At 35.7% G+C, this 11,497-nt stretch overlaps 1 protein-coding gene across 1 annotated transcript; it reads left to right on the top strand.

Moving 5' to 3' along the window:
* Window positions 1–236: 236 nt before the first annotated feature.
* LOC308608540 (ras-related protein Rab-10-like) lies at window positions 237–3,625 on the top strand. Its single transcript, XM_081221741.1, has one exon. It carries the CDS (start codon window positions 627–629, stop codon window positions 1,227–1,229), a length of 603 nt encoding a protein of 200 aa, XP_081077867.1. The 5' UTR covers window positions 237–626; the 3' UTR covers window positions 1,230–3,625.
* Window positions 3,626–11,497: the final 7,872 nt, after the last annotated feature.

Genomic DNA, 11,497 nt, shown 5'->3' with positions numbered 1-11,497 from the left:
CCACAAATCCCACCCATATAAGACAGTAAATTTAATCAATAAATGTTGTATGTGCTCTGACTGCTCTTTCTCCCATTTCCCTCCTTCTTCTCAGGCTTCCCTATTCCTTGAGACAAAATAATGTTAAAAATTAGGTCAGGGCTCTGGCCGGGGCGGCTCGGCTTCCTGTGGCTATGTAGCTGAGCTCGTCGGCTCCGAGTCCTCCTTCGCTGCCGTCGCCGCGTCCTAGCTCGGAGCGGCTGCTCGCGAGGGATACTGTCTTCACGCCCGCCGCTCTCCCTCGACGGCCGAGCTTGCTTGCTCGCCCGTGGGAGCGTCCCGGCCGAGCAGCCCTGAGGGGGGAGGGGAGGCCATTTTGTCCCGACCGACTCCCCGGAACCGGGCGGAGCGGCTGGGAGAGGCTGCGGAGCCGCGGTCGCCGCCCTCGGAGGCACCGGACGCAGCCACCGTCGGGGCTTCCTCGACGAGGCCGTTCCTAGGTCGCCCGCGCCTTCTCGAGCCCTCCTTTTTCCCACGCTTCCCCGGTCCTCCGGCCTGAGAACGCCCGAGAGAGGAGGAGTTGGCCGTAGTGAGAGGGACCGATCCCTTGGGGCCGCCGGCGGCGAGAGCCTGTGCCGCTCCTCCCAATGGCGAAGAAGACGTACGACCTGCTTTTCAAGCTGCTCCTGATCGGGGACTCGGGAGTGGGGAAGACCTGCGTCCTTTTTCGTTTTTCGGATGATGCCTTCAATACCACCTTTATTTCCACCATAGGAATAGACTTTAAGATCAAAACAGTTGAATTACAAAGAAAGAAGATCAAGCTACAGATATGGGATACGGCAGGCCAGGAGCGATTTCACACCATCACAACCTCCTACTACAGAGGAGCAATGGGTATCATGCTAGTATATGACATCACCAATGGTAAAAGTTTTGAAAACATCAGCAAATGGCTTAGAAACATAGATGAGCATGCCAATGAAGATGTGGAAAGAATGTTACTAGGAAACAAGTGTGATATGGATGATAAAAGAGTTGTACCTAAAGGAAAAGGAGAACAGATTGCAAGAGAGCATGGTATTAGATTTTTTGAGACTAGTGCAAAAGCAAATATAAACATCGAAAAGGCGTTCCTCACATTAGCTGAAGATATCCTTCGAAAGACCCCTGTAAAAGAGCCCAACAGTGAAAACGTAGATATCAGCAGTGGAGGAGGAGTGACAGGCTGGAAGAGCAAATGTTGCTGAACGCTCTCCTGTTCCATCAGTTGCCATCCACCACCCTGCTTTCTCTTCCTGCTGCAAAATAAACCACTCTGTCCATTTTTAACTCTTCAACAGATATTTTTGTTCCTCATCTTTTAACTCCTAGTCCACCTGTTTTATTTGTTCTTTCATCTGTGACTGCTTGCTGACTTTATAATTTTCTTCAAACAAAAAAATGTATAGAAAAATCATGTCTGTGAGTTCATTTTTAAATGTACTTGCTCAGCTCACCACTGCATTTCAGTTGTATTATAGTCCAGTTCTTATCAACATTAAAACCTATAGCAATCATTTCAACTCTATTCTGCAAATTGTATAAGAATAAAAGTTAGAATTAACAATTTTATTTTGTACAACAGTGGAATTTTCTGTCATGGATAATGTGCTTGAGTCCCTATAATCTATAGACATGTGATAGCAAAAGAAACAAAAGCCAGGAAAACACTCATTTTCGCCTTGTGTATGTAAATGGGGTTAATTTTGTCCTGTGCCTTATGTGGAAAGGAACTTCTTTGGTTCTTCCTTTTTTTGTTTTGGTGGAAGCATGTGCAGGAGACATATCATCGAAACATAAAGCATTAAAATGTTTGTGGTTTGCTTGGCTGTAATTTTCAAAGTAGTTAACTGAGGACAAAGGATAATGCAGAAATGATAGCTTTGGTTTGTGGAGTCTCATTTCAAGTGGCCTTTATATTTAAAACTATTCCTGCCACCGGTTCTTTTCCTTGGCCACTTTTTCCTTGTGTCTCTTCCTGCATGCTGCTTTATTTGCTTCTCCCCCACCACCCTGTGGTATGATTTATTTAAAAATGAAAGGGGTAAACTAGCAGGTTTGTCGAGTTTAACATAAAGCACTGATTTAACTTGCTAAGTAAACTGAAAGATAAATTCTAACTGCCTGTTATCAAATGTCAGTTAACTGTGTCCTCCCCTCATTTTTTCTCTCCCCTAAAGCTTCTGTCCCAGATTCCTTCATTTGCTGTTCGACTTCATGTTCCTCTTCTCTTTCCCTCTTTGTTCCCTTCCTGTCTCTCCACTGAGTTTATGAAATGGAAGAGTTAATTGCATGCACTAGTGTTTGGAGGGTGTTGTGGTTTGTCTTTCTAATTAGGTGTATAGCCTATTCACTTTCCTAGACTAAATCTCTTAACCTAAATTTGAATAGTCTCCATTTTGGCAACTCCTCTAGCAGTTTGGTAGCCCAATCAAGGTTGTTTCAAAAAGGTGGGAAGGAGGAGTGAAATTTATTAACATGTTTGCCAAATATATTGAGATTTGGCCTTTGAAGAACATTTTTTCAGTGTTAAGTTGTCTTTACCTTAAGATTTAGAAGTACTTTAGAATATTATTAATTTTAAGTCCTATCTTCACATCCCTTTGGAAAATTTGTATCACCATGGATTTGGAAAAAGGACAACAAAGGCTTTTCATGTGAAGATAAGATACTCTAGCTCTCTCTCACCCTGTCACTTTTTCACTTCAGTTTTCTAGTTTTGCTCCCTTGCTTACCATTAGGATAGGGTCAGTTAAGTTTGCTACGCTGCTGGCATCCTAAGATGCTACCTTTGTGGAAATAATTGTGAATAGCATGATTCATTTCTAGCAGAGGCTGAGTTTAGGACAGCAGCTTCCATTGAAAAGTCTTCTTGTGTCGTGGATAGCATTTTAATGACCTCCTGGCTCACATAAACAACATAGGGACGTATCTGCTATGAACATCCATGAATTTTCAGATAGTGCCCTAAAAGTGATTTTATATGCCTCACTGGTGGTGGTTGTTAGTTTTTTTGCCTCACTTGACTTTATCATTGTTTACTACTAGTAAAAGCAGCATTGCCAAATAATCCTTGATTTTCCATTAAAAATAATAATGAAATGATGTTAAGCTTCTCAAAAAGTTTTAGGTTAAACCTACTGTTGTTAGATTAATTTTAATGTGTTTGTTGCTTTCCTTTGTCTGGAATGTGGCAGTAGCTTTTTTTATTTTTAACCCTTTTTAATCCTTATTCAGTTCAGTGACTTAAGGTTTGAGAGCTAAACACTGGGATTTTTGGGTAACAGACTGACAGTTTTGTTGTTTGCATACTTATAATTGGCATTGTACATAGAAAGGATATGGCTACCTTTTGTTAAATCTGCACTTTCTAAATATCAAAAAAAGGGAAATGGAGTATAAATCAATTTTTGTATAATCTGTTTGAAACATGAGTTTTATTTGCTTAATAATAGGGCTTTGCCCCCTTTTCTGTAAGTCTCTTGGGATCCTGTGTAGAAGCCGTTCTCATTCAACACCAAACAGTTAAGTCCATTCTCTGGTACTAGCAACAAATTCGGTTTCATATTCTACTTAACAATTTAAATAAACTGAAATATTTCTAGATGGTCTATTTCTGTTCATATAAAAACAAAACTTGATTTCCAAAAAAAAAAAAAAAAAAAAAATTAGGTCAATTAACAACCCAACAATGCCCTCTAAGTGTTCAAGTGAAAGGGAGATCATATATCTCTCTTTTTAAAGCAAAAACTAGAAATAATTAAGCTTTGTGAGGAAGACACGTTAAAAGCCAAGATAAGCTGAAAACTCTGCTTCTTGTGCCAAACAGTTAGTCACACTGTGAATGCAAGGAATAGTTCTTGAAAGAAATTGAAAGTGCTACTCCAGCCTTATTGCTGATATGGAGAAAGTTTTAATGGTCTGGATAGAAGATCAAGACAAACTCAACGTTCCCTTAAGCCAAAGCCTTATCCAGAGTAAGGCCCTAACTCTCTTCCATTCTGTGAAGGCTGAGAGAAGTGAGGAAGATGCAGAAGAAAAGTTTGAAGCTAGCAGAGGTTGGTTCATGAGGTTTAAGGAAAGAAGCTGTCTCTATAACATAAAACTGCAAAGTGAAGCAGCAAGTGCTGATGTAGAAGCTACAGCAAGGTATCCAGAAGATCTAGCAAAGACAATTAATGAAGGTGGTTAAACTAAACAATAGATATTCAATGTACTGTGTGGGCCAAAAGGTTCGTTTGTATTTTTCTGTAAGATGGCTCTAGTAGCACTAGTTGTCTTTATTTCATTTGAAACAATTTTGTTAGGTTGTATGTGACAGCTGTCAGATCAGTGTGCATATAAAAAATACATCAAAATTAGCGAATTTTTGTGTAACCATTTTAATATTGAAGATGGAAGAAAAGAAATATTTCACCATATTATGCTTTATTATTTCAAGAACGGTAAAAACGCAACTAAAATACAAAAAAAAAAAAAAAAAGATTTGTGCAGTGTATGGAGAAGGTGATGTGACTGATCAAACGTGTCAAAAGTATTTTGCAGGGCTTCCCTGGTGGCGCAGTGGTTGGGAGTCGGCCTGCCGATGCAGGGGACGCGGGTTCGTGCCCCGGTCCAGGAGGATCCCTCATGCCGCGGAGTGGCTGGGCCCGTGAGCCATGGCCACTGGGTCTGCGCATCCAGAGCCTGTGCTCCGCAATGGGAGAGGCCACGTCAGTGAGAGGCCCACATACCCGAAAAAAAAAAAAAAGTATTTTGCGAAGTTTCATGCTGGAGATTTCTTGCTGGATGCTGCTCTATGGTCGAGTAGACCAGTTGAAGTTGATAGAGATCAAATCAAAACAATAATTAAGAATAATCAACATTATACCATGTGGGAGCTAGCCAACATACTCAAAATATCCCAATCAAGAGCTGAAAATCATTTGCACCAGCCTGGTTATGGTCATCGCTTTGATGTTTGGGTTCCACTTAAGTTAAGCAAAAAAATAACCTTCTTGAGCATATTTCCAAATACAATTCTCTACTGAAATGTAATGAAAATGTTCCATTTTTAAAACAAATTGTGACGGTCAATAAAAAGTGGATATTGTACAAAAATATGGAATGGAAGAGATCATGGGGCAAGTGAAATAAACCACCACCAACCACACCAAAGGCCAGTCTTCATCCAAAGAAGGTGATGTTGTGTATATGGTGGGATTGGAAGGGAGTCCTCTATTATGAGCTCTTTCTGGAAAACCAAAAGATTAATTCCAACAAGTACTGCTCCCAATTAGAGCAACTGAAAGCAGCACTCAAGGAAAAGCGTCCAGAATTAGTCAACAGAAAATGCATAATCTTCCATTAGGATAACGCAAGACTGCATGGTTTTTGATGACCAGGCAAATACTATTACAGCTTGGCTGGGAAGTTCTGATTCATCTGCTGTATTCATCAGACATTGCACATTCAGATTTCCATTTATTTCAGTCTTTACAAAATTATCTTAATGGAAAAAAATTCAGCCCCCTGGAAGACTGTAAAAGGCACACGGAACAGTTCTTTGCTCAGAAAGATAAAAAGTTTTGGAAAGATGGAATTATGAAGTTGCCTGAAAAACGGCAGAAGGCAGTGGAACAAAAGGGTGAATATGTTGTTCAATAAAATTCTTGGTGAAAATGAAAAAGATGTCTTTTGCTTTTACTTAAAAAACTGAAGGGGCTTTTTGGCCCACCCAGTGGATGAAACAGCCTTACACTGGAAGAACATGCCATCTAGGAATTTCATAGGTAGAGAGGAGAAGTCAATGTATGGCTTCAAAGCTTAAGGCCGACTCTCTCGTTTTTTTTTTTTTTTTTAACATCTTTATGCAGTATAATTGATTTACAATGGTGTGTTAGTTTCTCCTTTATAACAAAGTGAATCAGTTATACATATACATATGTCCCCATATCTCTTCCCTCTTGCTTCTCCCTCCCTCCCACCCTTCCTATCCCACCCCTCTAGGTGGTCACAAAGCACCGAGCTGATCTCCCTGTGCTTTGCAGCTGCTTCCCACTAGCTATCTATTTTACGTTTGGTAGTGTATATATGTCCATGCCACTCTCTCACTTTTTCCCACCTTACCCTTCCCCCTCCCCATATCCTCAAGTCCATTCTCTAGTAGGTCTGTGTCTTTATTCCTGTCTTGCCCTTAGGTTCTTCATGACCTTTTTTTTTTTTTTTAGATTCCATATATATGTGTTAGCATATGGTATTTGTTTTCTTTTTCTGACTTACTTCACTCTGTATGACAGACTCTAGGTCCATCCACCTCACTACAAATAACTCAATATTGTTTCTTTTTATGACTGAGTAATATTCCATTGTATATATTTGCCACATCTTCTTTATCCATTCATCTGTGGATGGGCACTTAGGTTGCTTCCATGTTCTGGTTATTTTAAATAGAGCTGCAATGAACATTTTGGCACAAGACTCTTTTTGAATTATGGTTTTCTCAGGAGTGGGATTGCTGGGTCACATGGTAGTTCTTTTTTTAGATTTTAAAGTAACCTCCTTACGGTTCTCCACAGTGGCTGTATCAACTTACATTTCCACCAACAGTGCAAGAGGGTTCCCTTTTCTCCACACCCTCGCCAACATTTATTGTTTGTAGATATTTTGATGATGGCTATTCTGACTGGTGTGAGATGATATCTCATTGTAGTGTTGATTTGCATTTCTCTAATGATTAATTATGTTGAGCATTCTTTCATGTGTTTGTTGGCAATTTGTATATCTTCTTTGGAGAAATGTCTATTTAGGTCTTCTGCCCATTTTTGATTGGGTTGTTTGATTTTTTGATATTGAGCTGCATGAGCCGCTTGTAAATTTGGAGATCAATCCTTTGTCAGTTACTTCATTTACAAATATTTTCTCCCATTCTGAGGGTTGTCTTTTCATCTTGTTTATGGTTTCCTTTGCACTGCAAAAGCTTTTAAGTTACATTAGGTCACTTTTGTTTATTTTTGTTTTTATTCCTATTTCTTTAGGCAGTGGGTCAAAAAGGATCTTGCTGTGATTTATGTCCAAGAGTGTTCTGTCTATGTTTTCCTCTAAGAGTTTGATAGTGTCTGGACTTACATTTAGGTCTTTAATCCAGTTAGAGTTTATTTTTATAAATAAATAATATATATATATGAGTTTTATTTTTCTTGTTACTGAACTTTTAATAAATGGGAATGAATTTGCATGCATTCTTCTGTGTCTTGATTTTTCACCTGATATTATTTTGTAAGGTTTATCCATGTTGTTTTGCATAACTGTAATGCATCCATTTTCACTGCTATATAAGACTCAATATACCAAAATTTAGTGTCACTATAGATGAGCATTTATTTTATTTATAGTTTCTGATAATTACAAATAATGTTTTTCAGAACATATTTGCACGTGTAATTTCAAATAAATATGCATGGGTTTTTTAGGCATTTAACTTGGAATCCTGATTGGTAATAGGATGTGGATATCTACAACTTTACAGAGAAATGCCAATTTTTCTCAGAGTGGTCATAAATTTGTATGATCCTACCAGCAGTCTATAAGCAGCCATGTTGTTCTGCATCTTCAACAATACTTGGCAGTACTACTTTTATTTATTTTTGTGTTTATTCATTTTTATTTATTTTTTATTTTTAGCTAGCTAGCTAATCTTTCAGGTTTGTAAAGCTACATCATTTTTGTTTTAACATGCATTTCCCTGAGTACTAATTGTTTTAAGAACCATTTCATATTTTTATTTTGTTCATCATTTAGATTTCTTCTTTTTTAAATTATCTCAAGTATTTTGTCCATTTTCTTATTAAGTTATCTCTCTCTCTCTCTCACTCCCTGTTAGATTTGTCAAAGTTATTTATGTATTTTCTATTGTAGATTTTTTTTTGGTTATAACTTTTTCAAATATATTCACTCAGTCTGTGGCTTTTCTTTTCACTCTTTTTTGATGTATTTTCATGAACAAATGTTCTTCATTTTACTTCAGACAGATTTAACAATATTTTCCATTATGGTTAATGCTTTTACATGTTTTGTTTAGGAAATCTCCTTACCCTTAATTCATTACAATATTCTGCTATAGTCTCTTGTAAAGCTTTACAACTTTGCCTTTCACTATCATTTTTTACTTGAATTGGAATCAATAATTGTATATGATGTGATATTGAGGCACAGTTTTATTTTCTTCCATAAGTTTATCCAAATTTCTCAGCTCAACCCATTGAAGAGACTATCCTTTCCCCACTGCTCTACAATGCCATATTAGTCATAAATCAAGTGTCTACATATAGGTAGATCTATATTCTCTTCACTTATTTTGTGTACCCTTGAAAAAAATAGGTAATCTGCTATTGTTGATTTCAATCTAAGACTTACATTATTTAGATAAAGCTTTCTAATTCTTATTTAAATCTTCTGTATCTTTACTATTTGTTCAATCAATTGTTGAGGAAAGTGTGTTAAAATCTCCTACTGTGTTGTTTTTAAATTTCTGTATTAATTCATTTATTTTCCTCTATATTTATTTTGAGACTATATTAAGCAAATTCAAACGTAGCGTTAACATGTTCCTGATGAATTGGACATTTAAGTTATGAAGAGATGTTCTTTAATACTAGCAATGACTTTTGTCTTAAAGAATATTTTGTTTGATATAAATATAGCTAGACTGGCTTTTATGTCACTAGTGTTTTAATGGGATATTTTTTCAATCATTTTTCTTTCAATTTTTCTGTGCACTTATACTGAAATATTTAAATCATTTCTGATAGTCTATCATTTAATTTAAGGATTTGTTTTATTTTCATTTAATGCAATTAATGATATATTTGAAAGCAAAAAAATATATATATATTTTTTTTTGCTTTGTATTTTTCTCATACATTAGGTTTCAAAGCCAGGGAATAATCCTCTGAGGTATACAGCTCCACCCTCTGGGCTCATGACTCTCCCTTCAGAGTCTTTCTATTGCATGAAAGGTAGCATGGATGTGCTTGTAGCTGAGTGGTTTTATCAGCCTGTTTCTTGTCTGTAGAATTTCACCAAACTTCCCATAAATTAAATTTTATCTTGGTGGATTAAACTATTTTTTGTTTTACTTTTATCCCTGATAAATTATTGCTATTTATACAATCAATACACATTTTCATTTGTCCACATATTAACCTCTTTATTTGCTCTTTATTTCTTATATTTCAATCATTCCCTCTGACACTACTTTCCTTCTGCCGAAAATACATCATTAAAATTTCTTATTGACCTTCTGCTAATGCAAAATTATCTTGCTTTCCATTTGCCTGAAAATATCTTTAATGCATTCTCAGTATGAAAGGTATTTTTATTAGGTCTATTTAGAATCTTAGAATGTCATTTATTTTCTTTCTATGCACTGTGTATATATGATAATCATTGCCATATTTGAAAACTTAGTTGTTGGTGTAAATACTGTTATTTTCAAAGTAATCTTTTTTACATTATTGTTTTCTCCTTGGTCTGGCTGCTTTTAACATTTTCTCTTTGTCTTTGTGGTTTTTTTTATTTTCTTTTTCCAGTTTCACTAAGATTTTCTATGTGAGGACTTATTTTTTTTTTATTATTGGTATTTTCTCAACATCTTTATTATGTAGCTTACTTTCTTTATCAGTTCTAAAAAATAGAAAATTCTTAGCTATTATCTCTTTATTTATTACTTTTTCCTCATTATTATTTTCTCTGATTCTAAAATTCTGTTCAGACATGCCAATAATCTAACTATTTCTGACACAGTTTGTGCTCTTTTTGTGTATTTTTTTTCTTTCTCCATACTGCATTCTATAAAATTGCTTTAGATTTACCATTTAGTTCACTAATTTTCTTTTCTGCTGTGTCCAATTTTTAGTCAAATAATTCAATGTTGCCAAATGGATTTTTTTTTCATTTCCAAAATTTCTGTTTGCTTCTTTTCATGTATGCTTTTTTTTCTCATTTCCTAATAATTTGCTATTCACTGTACGTAGTATCTCTTTAAACTTAGTAAGTGTAGTTTTAGAATCTTTGCTGATTATATTATCCGAGGTGTATACATATCTGCTTATTCTGGTGGTGCTCATTTATACTGTCTTATTGAGTCATGTGCCTGGCTAGTTTTACTGGTGGCTGACTTCCCAATATTCTCTAGTTGCAATAAATTCTTTGAGAATTATGAACAAGGTCTTTGTATGAATGTGTGGAGTGTATCATCCAGAAGTGAGGGCCACATCTTTGATATGAGAGCAGGGTTTCATCTAAATCTCCAAATACCTGATAACTATTTCCCTTGATCCGACCAGTTTGGAAACTTGAACTTCCCAACTTTTAGTCATTTAGTTTACAAATTATTTTTGTCCATATATTTTGGCTATGACTTTTAATCTTCACAATTACTTCATGCAATAGGTATAGTGCCAAATTTCTGTAACTAAATAAAATAAAAGATCAGTATTATGATAACCTCACTAGATCTCATTATAATTGGTAAAGCCAGATTTATCTTATAATGTATCCAGAGTAGGAATAAAACTTAAACTGAATAGTTATCTTTTAAATTGGCATCAACTTATACATTATAGCATTTATATGCATGAATTCTTTAAGATTACTTTTAGTTTCTTTCTCTTGCTTTACCACAACACTATGGAATAGATAAGTCAACTAGTGTCTCATATTTTTTCAAAGAAAATAAACTAGATTTCAAATATATAAGTGGTATGTCAATGGTTAGAGACAGTTGTTGATGGATTAATCAACAACTGTCTCTAACTTTTGATGGATATATCTAAAGTTAGAATATAGTATAAGAAAACAAGGAAGCTTTAATTCTTAATCTTAAAGATGAATCATTTAGAATATTTTTTGCTTTGTTGTTCTAAAAAATCTTTTTATAACATATCTACACTTTGACACTGAAGCAAAAAATCCATTTAAAATGCCATCAAAGAGTGATTTCCTGATTTCATATTCCATCTTAAAATGATGCCAATAAAAAAAGTTGATATTTCTTTATAAAAATTACTGCCAGTATACTCATTTGGTTTGGCCCATGCAATGTTGACCTAGTCAGTATTTAAATATAAATTAGCTACCACCATTTCAAAAGTGGGATATTGTACATACAAATATTGACTGGCTGGCAAACAGGATATCTAGAAATCATGAACCTGCATTATTTCATTACCAAAAAATAACTGGACATGAGGGCTGACTGTACTGTTAGGCTTAGCATAGGTTCTCTAGTTTTCTATAGTCTGAGTTTGGCCCATTTTCTACATATTATTGCAGCCTCTTTGGACATTCTGAATATATGATGTCCTGTCTTAGAAGTTGGGAATACAAAGACAAAAATGTCATGAACATTTCTATCCTTTTTACTTCCTCATGTAAGACAAAGTGAGAACAATTCTGCTTTTGTCCCCTTGCTAAAGTCCTAGCAGTTTAGGTTAGA

Source organism: Mesoplodon bidens (assembly GCF_964165515.1).
Source record: "Mesoplodon bidens genome assembly, chromosome: X".
NCBI classification, from domain to species: Eukaryota; Metazoa; Chordata; class Mammalia; order Artiodactyla; family Ziphiidae; genus Mesoplodon; species Mesoplodon bidens.
The sequence above is the reverse complement of the archived record's forward strand: the minus strand, read 5'-3'. Positions and strand labels throughout refer to the sequence as shown.